Genomic DNA, 23,594 nt, shown 5'->3' with positions numbered 1-23,594 from the left:
TTTAAAATAAACCAATAAATTCCAGAAATAGAGTTTATGAGTTCTCATAAAGTCTTCAAAACAACTCTAAAGTTTAACACCTTCAGTAATATAATAGAAAAAACATATACATTGCTTATTGACATGCTTTATAGAAAATAAAGTTTAGAATTAAAAATAGTTCTTCCTATCATCAGGAAAATGGCTTGATTCTTAAACCATAACATCACATTAAATATAAATTATAAAATATATCATAATGCTTTGTTTCAGCTTATTTAAATTGCATTATATGAAAGTACACTGCAGAAGAACAGTGTTTACTGTGAAGCTGTGAGGCCCTGTAAACACAAGATGTTGGAGTGTATTTTTGAGGCATTGCAGGAGCATTTTAACTGTATGTTCTTCCATGTTGGCCAGTTTGGATGCCAAATGGAAACATATACGTGTATCATTTCGAATGCTTCAGTAACTGTACTGAATCATCCATCTTCCACCAGTTTTTAAAACTCTAAGGGTGTGTGTGTGTGTGTGTGTGTTGATAAAGACAGGGAACTTAGAAAAAAAAATTGCATTTTTGTGCTGTCATAGGGTTTCTTAAACTACAAAGTCAAAATGTTGTGAAATATATTTTGAATTTTGAATTGTAATGAGTTTTAATAAATGAAGATAAAAATAGTATAGCATTTTTATACTATATTATAGATCTATTGACATTAAATATAGCAGTATAGTCTTCTAATGGTCCCTGGGGACCATTGCTTAGTATTGCTATATATCAGAAATTTTAAAAAGCCTGATGGTGAGGAAAGTAGAAACATAAATTGTGTCAACTAGCTGATGAAATAAGTGGCTGATTTGTCATTTTCCAATTGTCACAACCCTCAAGAACCTAGAAGTAAATCACAATGCTTTATGCCCCATATGAATGCATGTGTAACTCAATCTATCATCAAGACAAGTTCAAAACAAATTAATGTCATATTGAAAGCTACACTGTTGGTGGGACTGTAAACTAGTTCAACCCTTGTGGAAGTCAGTGTGGTGATTCCTCAGGGATCTAGAACTAGAAATACCATTTGACCCAGTCATTCCATTACTGGGTATATACCCAAAGGATTGTAAATCATGCTGCTATAAAGACACATGCACGTGTATGTTTATTGTGGCACTATTCACAATAGCAAAGACTTGGAACCATCCCAAATGTCCAACAATGATAGACTGGATTAAGAAAATGTGGCACATATACACCATGGAATACTATGCAGCCATAAAAAATGATGAGTTCATGTCCTTTGTAGGGACATGGATGAAATTGGAAATCATCACTCAGTAAACTATCGCAAGAACAAAAAACCAAACACCGCATATTCTCATTCGTAGGTGGGAATTGAACAATGAGAACACATGGACACAGGAAGGGGAACATCACATAACAGGGCCTGTTTTGGGGTGGGGGGAGCGGGGAGGGATAGCATTTGAAGATATACCTAATGTAAATGACGAGTTAATGGGTGCAGCACACCAGCATGGCACATGTATACATATGTAACTAACCTGCACGTTGTGCACATGTACCCTAAAACTTAAAGTATAATAATAATAAAAAAAAAGAAAGAAATCAGGTACCACACAACTAATTTGTTGTTTTAAAATTTATTATGAGCAGGAAATATGCATATTTTTCTAATCACCATGCTTAAATATATCAATCTTTTCTTAGAATATTAACCAAATTGAGAAATTTTCATTAAATAAAAATCACTATTCTTCTTAGGAAATCAAGAGCCACAAAAAATTTTACTACTGTATTCAATATTGCTAAAAATTTTAATTTCCAGGGTAATTTTCTATTTATTATCTTTCTCACTAAAGTTTTAGAGTTTTAGAGATGATGAATAAAAAAAAAACTGTTATCAATGTTAATAATCTCAAACCCATATATCTAAGAATGTATCATACAGGGTGTATTTTTTCCTTAAAAATGGGGTCTAACTAAGATAATATTCAATTCTCTCACATTCTTTTTGGGAAGAGAGAACTCATGACAGGATTACATCTTATTCAGACATTATTTTGGCATATATAATTGACTACAAAATATAATACATTTTATTTAAAAATTTAGGACAAGTAAATTTGTATTCCTCATTTCACTTCAATTCCTTCTGAATAATTAAGCAAATTCTAAATCAGCTGTAATTTTAGTTCCTAGACAGGAATATCTAAAATATTTTTGTAAATATCTTGTTTTTTAAGTATGTATAAGGCAATACAAACAGGAATTTGATGATGTCTGTATCAATGTCCTATGAAGGAAAGATATAAGACAATCTGATAACTAGCTTATTTTTCATTTACTGTATGCTTTCCTTTTGTTAGACACTTCACTGTCCCTCTACTTTAAAAAATAAAAAATCATTTCTTAGTATTTTTTCCAATTGCTTTCGAGAGAAGAAAATTAGAATGTCAGTTTTTCTGGGAGGTAACCTTGAAATAGAAGAGATGCCCTCTCAAAATTCTGTATTTATTAAATGTCAATAATTGTTTTAAAACTGCTTTTCAATGAACAGTATTTTGATTTCCTAAAATAGATCATTGCTTAATTTTTTGTCCCTAGCAATATCAATGGAAGTTTAGGAGTAAAGGAGATTGAAGCAGCACATATTTCTTTAAATCATTCTGCCTCCTTAGGAGAGATCCTATTCTGGAGATAAGCATGATATAAATGGAAAGTTCAAGGGTTATTAAATCCAATTTAATTAAAAATGCATGTTGTGTGTCCTGGACAAATTACCTAATGTCTCTGATCTAATCTACAAAAGACTAAAACAATAATTACCTAACTAGTTATTGAAGTATGTGATTAGAGAAGTGGGCTTTTTGATCTGAAAATGAGTGCTATAAACTAAATTTTTATATCCCCCCCAAAATTCATATGTTGAAGCCCTAACCCCCAGTGTGATGGTGCTTGAAGTTGGGGCCCTTGGGAAGTAATTAGGTTTAGATGAGATTATGAGGGTGGGGCCCCCATGATGAAATTATTGTAGTTATTAGAAAAGGAAGAGGCCAGAGCTCTTTCTCCAACATGCAAATCAGGAAGCAGATCCTCACTAATAATTTATTCTGCCCCACCCTAATCTTAGACTTCCTAGTCTCCAGAACTTGAGACACAAATGACTGTTGTTTAGTCATCCAGTTCGTGGTATTTTGTTATAGCAACCCAATCTACTAAAGAGGTAATGTTTGGAAAGAATGAAAGATGTAGGATGCTCCTATTCTTGAATTTTTGTTCAAGTGGAAGAAGTATGTATGTCGTATTAAATTGGAGAAGTTAATGAGGCTACACTGAAAATGCTCTAAAAAGAACCGTGGTATCCCATATTCTAGATCACTTACTCAAATTGAAGGAATCTACTCTCTATTAATGATTTTATTTCACCTTAACTATTTGTAGGAAATTCTCTACATCTTAAACAGAGTGAATTGCCTTCATTCTTTTCCATAGGTAATTCAACCACAGAGTGTTATCTTTTAACTTTTTGGTTTTGGGCTGCATGCCTTGGAAATAGAACTGGGGTCTTAACGAGATCAAATGTATTGTAAATAAATAGTTCATAGGTATGTATGCAGTTTAACATGGTGAAACAAGTTGGCACAGAACAAGATTTCAAAAATAAACATTTGGCAATGATTAATATTATTAAAGAAGAGAGCTTCTTTGTTTGGTTGCTTAGTTGACTGTTTGCTTTTATACTACAGTGTAATTCAGCTTTTTTAAAAAATGACCAGTCTTAACTGAAATCAGCCTTTTATAAGAACCAAAACTAGTTTGTATTTTATGTTACACCTTCTACAGCCTAGAGTTGTCATGATAAAGTTAGCACATGAGAAAGGAACAAGACATGTTTTAAAAAGCTTAAACTCTAGGAGAGGGAAATTTCCCAAGAATATTACGTGTGATTGAAATACTTCTTATACAAAAATATATATATGCATATGAAAATACATAATAGGATCTGATAATAATGCCTAAATAAAGTCAAGTCTTAGATAGCAATCAAAATCCTGGTATAAATGAATGGGTGCTACATTTGAGCTAATATTATCAGTAAGGGAAAAGCTTCTGGTCATGGGGCATGTGATTCAGTAACATGAATGGCAATCATAGATATCATCTTCACATGTATTGCCCTTTCTTTTCTACTTTCACCTATGTGTATATGTTTCAATGGAATCTTAGGGTTATTTTGAACCACTTCCTTCTATAGCTGTTTTTGGAATGTTAAGTTCTGAAAGCGAAAAACTAGTAAAAATTTAGATTATAATTATGAGATTATGCTAAGTATTCCAAGTTATCCACTGCTATGGGTTACTATTTCTTGATAATGAGAAGGTGATGATGACAAATGATGTGGAGAGATAATCCTAACCATTCAACAAACTGTTCCTACTGTTTAATCAACAACTAAGTTGCCAAGAAAGTTTTTGAGAGGGCTAGTGGAATGTAATCATTTATCCTGGGCATGTGAATCTTAAATATATCGTAATAATTTTTAAAAACTTTTTCTGGAGAGGGATGTATGGGTATTATCTCTATTAAACAAGACAAAGAAAACAAAACAAAATGTGGAATTTCCTATAATGAGAGTTCAACATTCAGGAAATAATGACAATGGGTTAGGATTAAATCTTGGAAAATATAAGGGGTAGAGACCAGGTCATAAACCCAGATTAATCATGAAAATCTTTGTAAACATTTTAAGTTGGGCAACTATGCCTACAAATTTATATTGGCTTACTATTTTATTTTCATGTCAATCACTAGATAACAAAAATAACTTGAATAATATGTGGCTCCAGGTTTTACCCTGACCATATCGATAGTGGTGGATTCACATCTTTAGCATTGCAGCAACAGTTTCATGTTGTGATTTGAACAAAGACTATGGTGCTCCAAAGAAGCAAAAATAATTCGAGAGAGAATTCATAGTTTTGTGGCGACTCTCTTAGCATATAATTTTATGGAAAAAAATCATTGAGTTCATAGAAATACAGTTTCATGTTCCAATAATTATAAAAATGGGAACAGTTTACTTCAGGTGGAAACAGCTTTTCTTCAAGGTATTTCTCTTCTTAAGTGTTCCTTTAAAACACATTCTAAATTCAGAAGAGACAATTTGCAGCAGAAATTTTACAGGGTTATTTAGGCTTAGCTACACACACACATGCACGAAAGAAAGAAGAAAGAAAAGAAAAGACCACTGCTTCCATCAGAAAAACAAGCACTTTTTCCCCCTGGTGTCATGTCTTTGGATATGTACCGCCTTGGAGAAATGCATAAATCATTTTTATACATGGAACTGTCTTAGAAAACTAGAGATTTTAGTACAAAGAAAGCAATTCACTGAAAGAATGCCCACATGCCATTGTTATAAGTTACTATGTATACACAAGAGGAACTTACAAAGAACCCCTGTTTTACAGTTACTGATGTATATTAGCATAGTGGGCTTACACCTTCTCCAGGCCTGAGTTACACTTAGTATTACAAATAATATTATAACAATGCTGAAAATACTGATACAAAACAGCTTTAAGATGATATTTCCAAAAAATACCCTTCCTTTTAAAATCGAACTGTTTAATCCAGGTTTTCTTTTGAATGATTCAGCTTTAAAAAAGATTTTTCAAGAAAATACTAGTGTTTAAAACATCTCTTAAAATGTCTATTAAATGACAGATCTTCTTTAAATAGATTATTTTTATAAAGTATAATTCAAAAGTCTATCTATCTTCCAGGAAAACAAAACTATCAACTCCAAAAGTCCAAATCAAAAACATTATTTGTGATACATAGTTCTTCCATATCCTGGGAAAAAATCCTTGATTATTTTATCATGCTTATTTATTTACAGATTTAAAATACTCTAGCAACAGACACCAACATTTAGGACAAATCAAGCTGAATTCCACAATTAATAATCACGATTTTTCTATTTTCCTATCATTTCTTAAATATTGCCCAGCCCAAAGTGTATATCTGCATGATCATTATAGCTTCCAAAGTATGGTGGGAACTTTAGATAGCAATCTCATTAAGTCAAGCAATTTGTAGTGTATATTGTTCTCTTTTGGCAGAATTACAAACACGCAAAGAAAGAAAACATTTGGCAAATGTCTGCCTTGATGCACATGTGTGTTCCTTTGGAAAACCAAAATTACAAGTACAACATATCCACTCGACTCCTTACTTTATCAGTTCCAATCTAAGTTTGCAAATGTATCAAAGTTCAGTAGTTAAAGCTCAGGGGTGGAGTGTCTAATGGCTTTTCCCCAAAGCACAGAGCACAAACACATCTTTATAATAGGAGATGCATTTTGCACACAGCTTTAATTTAAGCAAGTTGTCAGATGCCATGCTAAAACCGCTATCTCAATTTCCCTTTATTCATCTTGCTTGTGCACGCTGACAGAATCTGTCTGTTAGAAAATGCAAGGGAAACAGATCATGCAGTAGGTATGACAGTCTCAATTTGCATGGCTGTGGCTAATGTGGATGTACTTAACAGCTCTGATGTGTATAAGAAAACTGCAGCCTTGATTCCTATTAGTCTTTTAAAAATTATTTATTTATGGATTTAATTGTACTCTTTGATTCTGCTCTGCTACTAATTGAACATGATGGAATTATCCATAGATCAATTCATATATTGATCTATCTCAAGTGCACATAAGTATATAACATGTTACAACATATTTGGGCCTTATTTGTCAAAGAGAAATAATTTGCCATCAAATGGGTTTTAAATATTTCTGTTAGAAGCTTATTTCTAAGATTAAATTGCCAATGTTCACATTTACTTTACTTTTTGTTCTAAATCTAGATTTCTGCATAGTCAGAATATTGTCTGTTGGCTACTAAAATACTGACTTTCTGTTCCTCAGTTCATAAAATTATAGATATGGGTTGATGTATATGAACCAAAATTGGATTTACATAAAAAAGAACATTTTAAAAAATAAGGAAAGTAAAGAAAAAGAATAATTTTCTTAGGATGTTTCATCCTTGAAATTTTGAAAAAATGCTTATATTGCCATGGCAGTGGCTCAAAGAATATAGCATGTCAGTCTTTATGCATCATTTGACAAAATTCGACCAACTTTATCACCTTGTGTTATGTCACGGTACTTCAACATCAATAACAAAAACTAAAAGCAAAAGTTTTCAAAGATCAGAACTGTCATTCTCTATTTGGCTAGCAATTACTCTGTCTGAAATCCTTTGTGAACTAGTATGAACTAAATGTTTAAAGGAAAAAAAATACAGCCGTTTCCCCCTTACTAGTATCACAAGATGAGCTTGAATGTATGTAACAGAGACAAACAAATCTCTAGGTTACATGCAAGCAAGCCACATTCTTCATATAAATATACCACCAAATATAAGACATTAACATTTCTCTTTCTTCCTCCTTCTATTAACTATATAATTTAAAATTCTTTATAATTCCTTTATCTATGTTTCATCAGGTCTACTTTTATAGTAACACCATTAACAGTGAACAGATTGCTATTTGATATTATCTTCTGAAACCTTAATGCATATCAGTAAGTGAGAGAGATAAAAAATAAATAAATTATGGACTATATAAACGATCATGATGGTCCCATTTGTTATACACATATATAGTAAAGTCTTCAAGGCAATTCAACCTAGTTCAATTAACATGCTCAAACTTTCACTCTTGGAAAAAAAAAAAACACAAGTCTTTGTTTATGACTAAGAAAAAACCCAACAACACAAGTCTTTGTTTATAACTAAAATGTAAGAAAAAGTACATGACAATTTTAATATGAACTATGCACGAGAAACGCTAACCATCTTTATCCTACCCAAAGACAGGAATTAGGGTGATTTAATTACCCATCCTGCTGGCCTAGAGTCTGCAGCTCAGTGCTGTGTAAATTGTGGTGGAGAAACACATTCTTCCTGCTGTACATGTGTAAAGAGATTGGCCCTCTGGGTGGCTGTCCAAACCTGCCTGTAAAGGTCGAATGCTGTCGGGCTGTAGCAACTTGGTCCTTTGGTTTCTCTAAGAACATGGAGAGCCCTTCTGTCTTAGCTGTTGGCTTCAGAGAGCTCTGCCCAACGGTGGCCCGTAAGTTCTGTGTAACCTCTGAAGTAAGGGTTTCATAAGTTCCTCTTGAATGTTTGATAACTTCTGCTAGTTCCTTGTCCTTCAGGAAATTACTTAAACAGAGACTTGGGAGTTGACAGGTCTTGTTTTTGTAGGGGCTTGTCTGGTCCGCTGCCGAATACCTAAAACGGTCCTCGGTGGGAGTATGTATTGCTTTTCTGTCCCTTGTGCTGAGACTTTGGCTCACAATTCGATTTCGACATGTAGCCTGTGGTAAGACACAGAAAGAAAAAGATGTCTTAAAAAAACACTTTCATAGCATACATACAATACAGAGTGATATTTATACATTTGTGTCTGAACCCGTAAATTTTCAATGAGGTTTATAAAACTATCAATACAATTATCCATGGGATTAAATTTTCCAGTGCAATACTATTACAGATAGTGATTAAATGGTTAATTTACTCTAAAAGGCATTTTGATATTTGTTTATCTAATTTACTAAATTTGAATTATATAGCTTCACAGAAAATACAGATTATTTTATTAAGTAAAAGGTGAAAGATTTTTATGATCTGAAGCGATACCAGAGCATGAAAATACAGATTATTTTAATAAGTGATGAATATAGACATATGAGGCCATTAGTTTTTGTTGGTTTAATATGCTATAGTTACTTAAATATATGTCCAGAGAGTTTATAGAATTACCAGTACCATGATTTGTATCACCAAAGCGGTAAGCAAGAAATTACAGGAACTAAAAACGCACAAGTAACTACAATAATCTAAGAAGACCAATAGACCACTTACTTATTAGAAATTTCAATACATGGTTCATTTAGACTTTTGGATGCAATTTATTAATCACAATCAGGTCCGCAAGTACATACCACCTTCTTGCTCATAAGAATTGTATACTCTAGTAATAAAAACAAGGCATAGCTCATTGAATCATGCTGTGAAGAAGCAAAGATTACAAGCTAGCACCCATATTCCTCCTGAAGAGAGCACTATGTTTGTGTAGAAAAACCCATTGAAGTAAAAACTGAGACTGGCTGGCTTAATTGTTCTGCTTGCAAAAAATGAAGGATTTATTGTTGCTACAAAGAAAGAGGATAAAAATGAAGAGAAACAGACAAGGGAGAAGAGAGAAGAGCACTATAGATAGCAGCAGGCTCATTTGCTTATTTAGCCATCATCATTTTTTTGTTTGATTAATATTACTTATATTAATATTACTAATTTGGCATAATATCAAACCAAACAAAATAAAACTTGATTCTCAACTGTGAAACTCATTCTTCCCCAAGAATTTCCCTTCTCAGTAAATGGCACCACATTCAGGCCAACACCTGAAAATTATTCTTTTCTCTCTTTTCTTCATACACCTTAAAATCAGGTCCTTGCTATTTACAAAATATAATCTCAAGTCATCCATTTCTCTTCATTTCTACTCTTTCTTCCGGCACAATTGCCTGGCACATATTTATTAACCATTTAATAAATATTTGCTGAATGAAGTTTATTTGAGATAATACAGAATATTTATTGGGTATGTATTATATTTCAAACACTCTGTGCTATTGCTCTCATATATTCACTCTTCACAAGAGCCTTTTGAGGTAGCTTCTTTAATTCCCATTATACAGACTGGAAAATTGTAGCACAGAGTTTGATTTTATCCTAAGCTAGCGTAGGACAGGCCGTCTGCTTGATTATCTACCAGTTCCTTCTTCCTCAAGTATTTCCATGGGAATTTTTCAAAACTTCATCACATTTTTCTAAAATTAATTACATGCAGAAAAACGTTGTAATATGAGCTGATGCATCAAAATGATTATTATTGAAATAAGTCTCCCTCCTTTTCTTTTCTACAAAACAAAGACCCACTAGGCGTCCTTAAACTCAGTTATTTCAGAGGGAAGGATTTTGCTACCCAGGCCTTTCCTTTTTATTGTCTTGATGTCTGTGATGTCATCTTTCCTTTTTATTGTCTTGATGTTTGTGATGTCATCTTTACTTATTTATATTTTTGTGATAAGCTACTTATAGCAGACCCGCCTCTGTGACTTCTAATATGCTGTTTTAACTTTTCCTTAGATTTGGAGTAGACATAGGTAGGCTGGTAATTTGGTGTAGAAAAGAAACATTGTAAGACTCACAAGAGATGCCTCAGACTTTTTAGGAGTAAAAGGAATAAACTATTTTGGTTCCATTTTCGTCGTTTGGGTACTTGTCTAGCTCACTTTCTTCTTCTTGGATCTTTTCCAATACTCTAGGCTATGGACCTACTAGAAATGTAATCTTTTCTTTTTTCTCCATCCCTGTAAACTTATATGTTTATTTAATTGTTACCAACCAACCCCCAAATCAACCTTGTGCTCAATATCTGCAGCCAAATGTTAGACATATCATGGGTGCTGCTTATGAAATATTGTGGAAAAAATTGGGGATGAATGCAACATTAATAAGTCCATAATGATAATACCAGTGGTTACATTTCTTTTTCATTTCTATTTCAACAGATGCTGCCTAGGAAAGTAGAAATGGTAGGAGTAGACTTCATTTCCACTATTTTAAATTACGTTTGAGGGAATATTCGTTTTCTTTATGTGATCATTTTAATGCTCCTGGCATATTATATTAAATTGAATATACAGTTTTAAAAAGACATACTGAAAAGGATCAAATAACTCCATCACACAGGCAGCCTCAGCACCCCTTCTCTGGTACAATATCTGGTACTTAGAAGGCACATGTGGATCTACTATCAAAAGAAGCAAGATGGGGATTCTTACTCTCAATTTTTAAAGGAAAATACACATTTAAATCAACCATTTATGTTTATTTAGCATAGTTTGTTTTTGACATGTTAGTTTTTTTGCCCTTGGGTTTTTTTTTTTTTTTTTTAAGTTCTCTGTGATGTTTACTATTATCTCCAAACTCATAGTGTACCTAGGAGATTGCATTGTGCAAGGGTTAATCGTATGGGTAGGGTCAGATATATATGAATTCATTTATTCTTGTGATAAATATTTATTGGCCACACTGACGACAAGGTGCTGCATACATCATGTGAAATAGTGCTGTTCATATAAGACCCAAATGCTACCTTAAGTCAGCTTCAGGTCAGACACTTTCTCGTTTAGTGAACATGGCAAGTTACCTGAGCTTCCTAAGCTTCAAATTTCCTCATCTGAGAAATGAAGTTTTATATTTATATCCATATCTTCATAAAGGACTATTATAAATATTTAATGGTCTCCTTGATTATAAAATGCCTAATATACCTGGAATGTAGTTACCTTAATCACAATCATCATCATCATCACAGTAACAATATAATGTAACTAACAGACCTTGAAACTACTTTGAGAGGCATTTATTTCATGCTTTAGAACCTAATCACTTGGAACACTTTTATCTCTATTTTAAAAAGAAAGTCACTTTCTCTAGAAAATTCAAGTAATTTTATATTTATTGTTGTGGTTTGGTTCCACAGAACACAGACTCTGAGACAGATGTTTGTAAGAAATGTATTGGGGAGTGTTCTTAGGCCAACAACTATGGAGAATGAAGAAAGCAGAGTCAGGCAGAGTAAGAAATTAAATTCTGTGCAATTACACTATCTCAACTGACCACATAGGGAGGTCTGAATTTGGGATGGTTCTTAATAGTGGTCTCCAATTCAGGCAAGTCGCTGGGAGTCTTATATCCCATCATCCAGTTATTGGACATTGGCAGGCCCTGGGAAGGGCTATAGTATTGGGTGAGTAGGTTTTTTTGGTTTTGCTTTTTTTTTTTTTTAAGCAGAGAAATTATTGGAGAGAAATTTACTTGAGAGCTATCAGTTGCCAACACTCTCAGCAACAGGAAAAATTAAGACTTCAGTCTTGAAAGTGTATTTGTTTGAGGCAGAGAAAGGGAAAAGTAGGAGGCGTATCATACCATCCACTACACTGATTATCCTATTGTGTGTTTACTATATTATAGGACAATTTGAGCTGATAGAAAGAACACTGAATCTCTAGCCAAAAGACTCTAATGTTGGTTGTGCTACCATTGAACTGTGTAACATGGAATGAATAAATTAATTATTCTGGGCTTCAGTTTCTAAGTCCATTGAATGAAATGAATAAAATGTAAGACAATAGAATTTAGATCTTGAAGAAACTCTAACAATCATTCAGTTGCTTTCCAACTCTAAAATTCTAGGTTTAAAATATATATTTTATGCTACATGTTTTGCAATATGTTTAGAAATACAAAGGAAACGTCCTCTTGACACAAAATATTGAAATACATTTTGGCATATATATTTGGATTGGAAGGATGGGAATCCAGATAGATAGATAGATAGATAGATAGATAGATAGATAGACGATAGATAGATAGATAGATAGATAGATAGATAGATAGATTGGGATATATATATATATATATATATATATATATATATATATATATATATATATGGATTTGGTTGCCTTGGCCCAGAGGAAAATAATTTCCGTATCATGATGTTAATCAATGTTTATTACCTCTGAAGAATTTGAGATCCCTGAAGGTAATTTTAATGCATGTGTCTAGCTACATCTTTCTCAAAATCAGAATTAAGCCTCCTGAAACTCATGTAATTATGTCAGATTCTGCGCAATTTAGTTGTCATGCAGCTAGCTTATTACCTATCCATAGAATTCCTAATGAGGATGAAAGGATGGAAAATCTAGTGATTAATCAGTCAAGTGTGCACATTATAATAAGTTCATTGTTACCTTTTAATTGTCTTTCTCTATTTCTTTACAATAGCATATAGCCTGTATTTCATCAAATGCAAGAAAATACTAATTTTAAAACATATTATTATTTAATACACCACTAAGAAACGAAAAACAAACAAAACACCTGATGCTGATTTAAAACAAATAAACCACATTCACTTATTTCAGCCTGTGTGATCCATTAGTAAGTCACACCAGCCTCTCATTGCAATTTATTTTGTGTTCAGTTGCCTTGTTTGGCATTTGACAGACAGATAGTCCTTTTGCATTTTTCTCAATGATTCAGTGTCATCCACACATGGGTATATTCCCTCTCTAGATTTCATAAAGCATTGGGCTTTTACTTAAGAAAAAAGCATGGGGGCTGGGCGCTGTGGCTCACGCCTGTAATCCCAGCACTTTGGGAGGCCGAGGCGGGCGGATCACGAGGTCAAGAGATCAAGACCATCCTGGCCAACATGGTGAAACCCTGTCTCTACTAAAGAAAAAAAAAAAAAAAAAAAAAAAAAAAGCACGGGGTTGAAAGCAAGACAGTTAAAAATATTTATTTCATTAATATTAAAATTATACCCTGTTTTTTTCCTTGGCTTTCTGTATACAAAATTATTTTTGTTATAACATCAAGTACAGTAAACTGTTAGAAAACATTCTTTAGTAACAAATGTAGCACCAATATTGCATATAACTCAATTAAAGAAAGGCAAATATGAAGCTATGATACAATACACATTGCACAGGCAATTTAAACTCCATTACAACTGCAACCTGGTTAAAAGCATTGATTGTAAAATGAAACCTGATATTTAGGGATTCTATTATATTAAAAACTTGTCTCTTGGTGAAAAACAGAAATACAATAATCATGCCAATGTGCAAAGCCAAAATTTATTAAGGCTGGATGATGTGATGATAGAATTTATGGGGGAGGGGAGAAATACTTCAATCACTGATTAATGAGTGTTTAATAATGTTTTATTTTTTCTGAAATTCTTTTCCTTGTTTTGTAAAAATTATTGGGAGTTGCCATGAATGTTATCAGGCAAAATTATTCTGTTATAATTGCTTGCATACATAAGAACTCTGCACATGATTATTTTCATTGACTTTAAAATATATTTTTCTTGCAAATGTTCTCCACTTAACAAAAAAAAATATTGCTTTACAACAAGAATTGTTCTTAAAGGAATAGAGAAACTTGAAACAATCCCCAATAGCCATCTAGGAAAACTGGTATTATACTTAGAAAAATAACTAATGTTAAACAGAATCTAAAAATATTTGAAACATTAATGAAAATATCAACATTATAATGTGAATTCAATTGAAAGAGTAGATAAATATTAAATTATGTTAAAGTGAATCAGAATTATTCTTGGTTACAGTCCTTGTAGTGGAAGCTAAGTAGTAACTTTTGTATGGCTAATTCACACTGAGAAATGTGTCTTCTGAATAAGTTCATGGTTTCCTATTAATGAGACCTGCAGGTTAAGATACACGATGAGAATACTATATATTTTATTTCCAAGAATAGACACATTTACCTCTGCCCATTACAGTACCCAGGTGATATGGTTCGTCTGTGTCCCCAGCCAAATCTCATCTTGAGTTGTAATTCCCGTAATCCCCACATGTCATGGGAGAGACTCTGTGGCAGTTACCCCCATGCTGCTATTCTCATGACAGTGAATGAGTTCTCATGAGATCAGATAGTTTTATAAGAGGTTTCCCCCCTTTGCTCAGCAATTCTTCCTGCCATCATATGAAGAAGGACGTATTTGCTTCCCCTTCCGCCATGATTGTAAGTTTCCTAAGTGAAGTATGTCTTCATTAGCAGTGTGAGAGTGGACTAACACACCAGGTCAAATAGAATATAAGTTTCACGAGGGCAGGGACTCTGCCTATCTCGTTCAATGCTGAATACACATGTCCTACCAGCACCTGGCATTTACTAAGAACTCCATTAATATTTATACAGTCTGGAAAATAATCTACTGGACTTTCCTTATTAAAATGGCTTATCTAACAGATCTTTCAGAACCACCAAAGCAATATGACATTATATCTACAGCATTAGATATCAAAGCAAATGAAAAAAAATCAATTTCAGTGTATTTTGTCAATACTGTAGAAAATGAATTAAAAGGGAGCTATTGTATGGCTGCAATTTTTAATTGCTTCCCCACCCCATTGTGTAAACATAAATGGTGGGTACACACATCTTTGGGTAAAATCCAGAGCTATAAAAATACTCGCATTAAAATATGTTTAATGTTTAACTCAACTCCTTTATCTTCTATTTACGTAAATATTTTAACTTCTGAAATACAAATGACAGTGGTCATAATATTCTCTAATTTATAAAAATAATAAATTTTGGTAATTTAGTAGTAGTAGCAAGATATTCCTTAGAATAAAACCTCAGCAACTGACTGACCCATTTGATGCTGGTCTAGTTGCCTGGAGACTGACTGAGTAGATCACTTTATTATTTCAGAAAATAAATGATGAATGTATAAGCTGAGGCATTGTAAACAAAGGACAGAATACACTCTATAATACATATATTAATTTAATTAATTACAAATACATCAACACAGAAACCTACAGGCAGAATAATAGAAACATGCAATGCTGTGATATCAAGAAGCCATTATCCCTATACTGTTAAATATAATTACATGTAAGAAAAGTGCTTTGAATAAAAGCACGTATGAATATTATTACTCACTGAATAAAATATTGAAATTTATAAATACATCTTAAATGTAAATAAGCATTTTCATTTTATGTACTGTATGTTTAAGTATGTATTACTTATTGCCTTGTTATTGGGACCATCGTGTACATTGCAGGATGTTAGTAGCATCCTTGTCCTGTACCTACAGAAGCCAGGGTACCTCTCTGTCACCCAGTTGTGACAACTAAAAATGTCTCCATAATGTCCCCAAGGGGTGGGGGATGGCAGCAAAATTGCCCCCAGTTGAGAATCACTGCCCTAAACTACAATGCTTCCTTAAATTAAACAGATAAAAATGATCAGTGATACACATATCAAGAAAGAAAACCATTATACATACATTTCTATCCTTTTATCATTTATAGCCATTAAGAGAGTGAAATTAAGCCTTTACAATTTTCATGTTACTTAGTTTGCAAACACATATAATCCTTATTATATACCAGGCATTCTTCTGGGCCCTTATAATTATTAATTTTTAAAAATATCATCTCCTTTACTAAATCAATCCACCGTAGTAATACACAATGAAAGCATTTATAAACTACTTAAAAAGTAAATGCTCCTTTTGATATATCACGACGTAATGTGTTGATGTCAAGTAAACAGGCACTCCTAAAATGTGCCTCTTTCTCAAGTACAATCATTAAAGGGCCAATGTAGACTCAAACCAAATTTAAAAATAACAGGCTGCCCTTTTCCTGTCATCACTGAGAAATAGAATTTCTCTTCAAAAGGTTTTGGCACCGTTGCTGTGTCTGTTTGTAGCCTTAGATGTGGAATCTGTTTTCAGTGATAAAGAGTTCCGTTAAAGGTCTAGGAAACACTCTACTACAGAGAGATGGTGTAAAGAAGTAGTTACTGCTTTGCAAGCAGGAAGCCCTGTAATAAGTTGATGTAATAACTGAAAAGAAACATCCAAAGGTTCTGGCAGACAGGACCTGATTTTTTTTCAGATTGCACAAATTACCAAGAGGTGTGGAATGGTGCACATTGTCCAGAGTTAAATTACTTCTTCTGGTTCAACCTCGCTTCTAAATTCTTTAGGGTATACTAAATTCCACTGGTGGGCATTTAGGACTCAAACAGGGTTAGAAGACATGCATGAGATAAGCAAGGTGAATGCTAATAAGGCCAGCAGAGCTCCCAAGAGAGTAAAATCACAGCACCTCTCTCTCTTCAAAGGAAAAGTGAAAACATACAACAGTTTTCCCAGAAGCCACTAGGCATATGTTTTGACTGTTCTGTTTATAATTAGAGTAAATGAACTCTAGGCGGAACTAAATCTTCTAGAACAGTAAGTTGTCTTTAACACTAATGTATGTGTGAGAGGGTGTGTGTGTGTGTTTGTGTGATCACCCACTCTGTGTCAGTAATTCTCCTTAGTTAAAAGGTGATTTAAATGAGAATTTCAGACAATTACTGCTTATAAAAGCAATAACACGAGTGTGATTAAGGACTCAATTCAGAGGAAATCTATGAAAATATAATTCTGCACAACTGGTACTCCAGAAATATGTGATTTCTAAATGAAAGAATAGAGTTAAAGAAGATTTAAGTTAAATTTATATGCCTGAGGGAAAGGAGTGGAAAATAATTTTCTGTATTTGCATAGGAATGCAGAATAGTGAACAATTGTAGTGGCTTAGTATAGCAAAACATAAAAAAAAAGAGCCTCTTGTCTAGACACCCTGCTGCCCAACACCTAGCACATATTATGTAATAAAATGCTTCTTGAATGAGAATAGTATTTAATAAATAATCTCAAAAAAATCTTTAGATTCACATGTCTCGCATGAATAATTCATAGACTTTATAGCCAATTGCTGTGGCTTTATGTGGTAGAAATTCTGGAGTCCAATAAATGAATAAACAAATATATTGTATATCATTAAATTGATTAAGAATCAAACTTATTGTTCATCCCTCTTTTTTTAAGTCCTTATTAGCATGATTAAATAATGTGAGCCCTAAATTTCTTGCTTAAATGATTCTGTCTTACAAGTAATTTTACCCTGTATGCTCTCCTTGGAAACTTTTAAAAGTAACATATTTACCTAATCTAAGAGATAATATGAGCAAGGAAGTGAAATAAAAATACAGTAATTTCATAACATCAATCTGTTGTTTTATATCAGTATAATGTAATGCAAACTACTTTTAGGAATAAGCTTGACCCACTGATAAAGTCAATATATTACTAAATACATAGCACATTTTGGAGGATAGTACAAACAATACATGTAATTTCAGAATTCCATCTGTCATATACTGTAAAATGTTATAAATGTCTTTCATACAAACTATCCCAATTTATTCTTGTAAATGTAGATTAAGATTGGTTTTGGATGCCTTACTTCAAAGGCATTTTTATACACGGAAAGCTGAGGCTCTTACTAATAATAATCGATTTAATAATTGACATAAGTTATGTTTTCCTTCAGCAACATGCACAATTCTGGGTTGAATAAATGTCATTTAAGGAAATTCAGGGGACATACACAAGGCAGTGATGTGACAAATAATAAGAACCTACATTTTCTGCATGATGGTTTGGTGAACATAATACTACTTGAACGTCCTTCAAAGAATTTAAAACATCAAAAGAATATTGCTAACATATATAGAAATATAAAACATACAGAATAGCTGGGAATTGAAATGAAGTAATATCCACCTAATTTTTTGAAATTCTTTTACATAGTATAAATAAGGAATAAGACACAGCAGGGAATTAATTATAGTACAAAAAGTTATGGTCAGAATATCATTACATACAAGTTAGAACCAATTTTTAAAGAAGCATAGAATTTCAAAAATACATTCTTTTGCAGTATAAAGAGTTGAGCCTTGGAGATAAGAGGCTTATTTAATAATAGCAATTTTTCAAATAGCCAACCACTTTTTCCCTACTTAGGATGAGTTTATGAGTGTTAGAAACACTTACTATAGAGTGAAAAAAAATCCAAGACTATTTTTTTTTCTTTTTGAAAAACTGCTTTATCAAAGCAAATCATTTTCTTTACAAACTCAGAGTAGTCTCAAAAAGTCTGCTAACAAAGAGAAAACAGATGGGCCACCAGCTTCAAAGTTAGTCATCCTTAAAAAGATCTAAAATTGATTTTTAAATAGAAAAAAAATCAACAAAGCACAAAATATAATGAGTCAGATGAAGCTTACAATTGCAAAGATCTAAAATAATTGTTAATTATTTTCATTTTATTAATGTCAATATTTTCATTTTATTAATATCCTAACTTCTTGCTCACTGAAAATATAATTTTTTTGATATAATATTAAATAATTCAAGATTCAAGAGAGGCTTTAAAGTTTATGTATTTTAATACCTTGATTTTATAAGGAAACTGACTAGAGAGACTGTGTGACTTGCCCTAGATTATAAAGATTGTTAATGGTAAAGGCAACAACCAATTCAAGATTTTCTAAAGCACTGTTCAATATTTCCATGCAGAACCTATCACCTTTCATTTTCATGCATAGACACAAGATCTGCATTTGATGTAAGAAAAACAACATCCAAAAGATTTTTGCTGGAATATTTAATTGTACATGCCAGCCACTTTGTTTTATTTCAGCAAATCTCATGAACGATGGATATGCAGAAATTATATCTGTTAAGTTTACGGAATAAAAAGGATGGATAAATAGAAAAATTCTTAGAGTAGTACGTGGAAGATATTTTGTGCTGTGTTATGAGAAATGAAGATCAAGAGGTAAGCATTTGATGATAAAATCAACATATATATGTCTGATCTTTGCTAGGTATGCTGTGCTACAATAGGCTACAGTTAAAAGGAAAGACATGGTAATAAGATATTGGCTTAGGATAGATCTGGATTCCCCAGATTGAAGTTGTCTAAAAGCAGAAGGAATGTCTTCCCTGTCTACACAGGTGATGTCTTCTGTATTTTCAATAGAGACTATGTTGAAAGGTCCTGATGTTGGAATTATAAGGCTAACGTGAATCCAAATGATGGTCACAGAGGTGGTAGTTCTCTCTCTAACATCAAGACAAATTGGCAGATACTAACATAGGTACCAAACGAATTCTCTAAGAAATCAACTCTATAGATTGTGTGTTATGTTGAGTACACTGGGCAATTTCCCACAAATAACTTTGAGAGAAGAGGTATCTGAGGAGTGTCAAAATCTAAAACTAGTCCTAATAAAAGAGATTGCATCTCCCATGCTAAGTTTATTAATATTTTTCATGCTCTGTGGTTCTTTCTTCCTTTCGTGTTGATTATTTCATTCATTCATATCTATTCATTATTATGGAGTACCCACAAAATATAAATACAATGAGTGATTCGCATAAACTAAGTATGCAGTTCTACCCCCAAGAACTTACCTTTACTTAAGGAACTAGACTGCTTATATAAATAAAAATCAAAACAGCAAAATTAAGCCACTAAAACAACAATATAGCATATCTTAAGTCATGACCAGATTTAGTGAAAAATGTGTGGTACAACATAATTCCTAAGCATGAAACAGAGCTTTTAAAAGAATTGCCTTGTTTGGTTGCTTCAGTTTCTCGCCACCACCCCTACGTTGTTCATCATCCCACTGCAATTTGGCTTTTGCTCCTGAAAGTCTCTAAGTTGTCAAGTAAAATGGATACTTGTCAGTTTACACATTTTCTTTACACATTATGAGGCATTTTAATGGAGTTCAGCATTTTTATTTTGAATTCCATTATCAGTTGGTATTTGTGACATTTCATGCTCCTGGTGCCTCTCCTGTTTCTCTGGTCACAACTACTCAATATCCTTTGCTGGGCACTTTTCCAACTAAATGCTTGGGTCTTGATGGCATGGTCCAGATTCATTTCACTCTCCTAAGGAAATCTCATCCATTCACATAACTTTAAACATACCAACTTCATGTGAACAACTCTTTAACTTATTTGCTTTAATCTAAACTTCTTTTAATTTTCATTCATGTATCTACCTCCATGACTTTATTACTGGTATCTCAATCTTATTTTTTTCTAACTAAACTCATAATAATTGCATCATGTCTGGTTTTCATCTTAATACTTCTGTAACATTTGTTGAACAAATAAATGAGTGGAGACCACAAAGAAACTCTGGAATTGTACTTGACACATTCTCCTTCCACCTCTACACTCTATCACTAGTTGACAGCGATTCTATTTATATTCTGCCCACTACTCTCCACCTCCATCCCTCTAGTTCAACACCATTATCTTGTACTACTTTATCCATTATTTTGTACCTTCACACATATACCACGAAAGAGCTACAATTTTTTAATGCAAATTTAATCATGCCATTGACCTTCTTATTTTCTTTCAATACCTTCCTACTGAATTTCAAGAAGATACATATTCTTGTAATGGTCTACATCACCCTGAATGATCTAGCCCCACTTACTTCTTTAATTCCTTCCTAGGACAATTTTTTCTTTAATCATTGGGTTTCTAGCAACATTAGTCATCTTTGAGTTTCTTAAACATGGAAAACTTTCTCCTTCCTTAGGTCTTTTAGGTCCTTTACTCTTTTAGCCTCTATCTGGAATGTTCTTCCCTTCATTTTTACCAGACAGGTAACTCAGTCCCTAGAAAATTTTAAGCCTTTTCACAACCCAGAATTTAATTCAAATTATACTATTTTTAAACCTTCCAAATGCAAACACAACCTATACATTTTCTTTATACATATGTATGTATATACATACATATAATGCATTTATTTGTTTAATGCCTATCACTAATTTAGACAGTATGCTCTGTGAAAGCAGGAATTGTGTCAAATTTTTCTCCCAGCATTTACCTTAGTTTCTGATATAAAGTAAGTGTTTGATAAACATTTGTTGAAGATGAGCGAAAAAAGGAAGGGATTGAGTGAAATGGGGAAAAGAGAGAAAGATCATACATGGGGCTATCTCAACTAAATCTTTCAGAGTGACTGTATCTTGGATTACTGAAAAGTCAGAAAGGCACCCTGGGCATCATGAATAAGGAGTAAGTATATATTTACAAGACCTACTTTGAGAACTACTAGCATTAAACTTACTTGCTAAGGTGAAGTACGATGTTTACATAGAAATAAATGGAGCAAGAAAATATTGTATATGTAAGTTGTCTACATTGTTTAAGTTTTTGGCTGCTAATTTAAAGAGTGAAATTTTAAATCAAATGAAGGTCAATTAAAGGTTTATGATGAGGTAAGTGACATGACAAAGCAGTATTTTAGAAAGGTTACATAATTGGGAATTAATCAGTCCAAGGTAAAAATGCATAATAAAAGGCAATTCAGAATGCATACACTTGTTAAGAATGAAGGAAGACATGTGTCACAAACAGTGGTTATAATTAAAGTTCCACATTATTAGTAATTCAGATGTCTCACATAATAGGCAAGAAGAAAATCTTTAAGGCTCTGAAAAAAATGCAAAACAATAATTGTTAATAATTTAATGTTTAGATAGATAGTTAAAATACAAATAAAACATGAAGAAAAATATATAGACTTCAAATCAATTTTAATTTTATATAGTAAAAATATTAACATGTTGAATTTATAATTGACACACTTTAGGACCAATCAAAATTTATTTAATTTTTTTCACAGGATTTATGTAAAACAAAACTTTTACTAGTATTTCCCTAAAATATGAACAAATGATGAAACATTTTGAGGTTAATACTGTTTCTAAATTTTCCCTAGGATATTTTTATTTAGAAAAGTCTATTGATATAAAAGAGATCTACTGCACAGCATCAGGGTGTTTTTGACTGGATCCTATGCTCAGGGTCTCACCAATATGAAATAAATGCCTCCAAAAACAATTTATACTACCTCAATGAGAGTGATTTTCCTGTACCCATCCAAATGGGTCTGAGAAACCGTGCCTCTTCATAGACAATCTAATACAGCTAGTCCAAAGGCTTTAAACATTTTCTCTTGAAATTTATTTTTTCTCCGAAAACTGAGAATCTACTGACTGGGCATGGGGATGAGTGATAGAGAATTATGCCTCCAGACCCTCAAATGCAACTACGTAGGTGAAAGCGGATCATGGTAGCTCTAGTTCTGGCATTTAGTAGTTATTTGTTGAATTTGTATCTGTTGAACAAAAAATGAATAAAGAGGTCACCAGCTTTCCCAGTACCTACTTTTTAAATAATTTTAATTTACTATATAATAGCTCAGACAATTTTAAAAGAATGCAGATTGCTAACAAAGCATGCTGTGAACATTTTGTAAGGAAACAAACAAAGCTGTACAGCATTCCAGTATCCAGAATGTTTCAAAATATCATTTTGTAGAATCCTCCTTAGTCCTCACTTCATCTGGCCAACAATATGTCCTTTTCAAGTTCATCCCTAAAATCTAAAGAGCTGTATAAAGTTGCAGCCATCCTTTAAAGCAGAGTGCATATGATACCTTTTCCATCTCTTCTATCTCACAGGAGACCTCTGATCTATCAAAAAAAATAATGTTTAAAACTGTATAGTTCTTATATAAAAACATGCATAATATTTGTACTACTTAGTGTGATGCACAAGAAGAAGGCAAGACATCATGAAAAATCAAAACTCCACTACTCTATTCAAGCAAGAAGCTTAGAAGTGAACTATTGGATATCACAATAATCAAGACGCTTTAAACTTTTATTTTCAAACGTCAAGGAACTCTATAGAAAATCTGCGTGTGTCCTTACACAGAGTCATACACCTCGTTTTAACTCAGAACATGTCACAATTAGCACCATCTACTCAGGAGTAGACGGAAACAACCCTTGAATGAAGACAGCTCAGATATAATTCACACAGAACCATAAGGAGATAGATACAATTTATAAATGCTGGACAAGAAGAATTTAAAAAAGAATGAAGCTATTTCTAGATAATACATACTTAGGAACAATTTTTTTTTGCATAGCATGTTAGAGAGAA

General features: G+C 32.8%; 1 protein-coding gene across 7 annotated transcripts in view; it reads right to left on the bottom strand.

Annotated features, from left to right (window-relative positions):
- Positions 1-1,805: 1,805 nt before the first annotated feature.
- The window catches only part of CCSER1 (coiled-coil serine rich protein 1), a 1,462,495-nt gene continuing 1,440,706 nt past the window's right edge, over positions 1,806-23,594 (bottom strand). The window contains exon 12 of one of the 7 annotated variants that reach the window (XM_054554166.2): positions 1,806-8,391. In XM_054554166.2, the coding sequence (XP_054410141.1) occupies positions 7,906-8,391 (486 nt within the window). In that variant the 3' untranslated portion in view covers positions 1,806-7,905. The remainder of the gene's footprint in view (positions 8,392-23,594) is intronic. The other 6 variants (XM_054554165.2, XM_054554167.2, XM_054554168.2 and 3 more) reach the window with 6 other exon arrangements.

This window comes from Pongo abelii, chromosome 3 (genome assembly GCF_028885655.2).
Source record: "Pongo abelii isolate AG06213 chromosome 3, NHGRI_mPonAbe1-v2.0_pri, whole genome shotgun sequence".
NCBI lineage: Eukaryota > Metazoa > Chordata > Mammalia > Primates > Hominidae > Pongo > Pongo abelii.
Note: the sequence above shows the minus strand (reverse complement) of the source record. Positions and strands in the feature narration are given on the sequence as shown.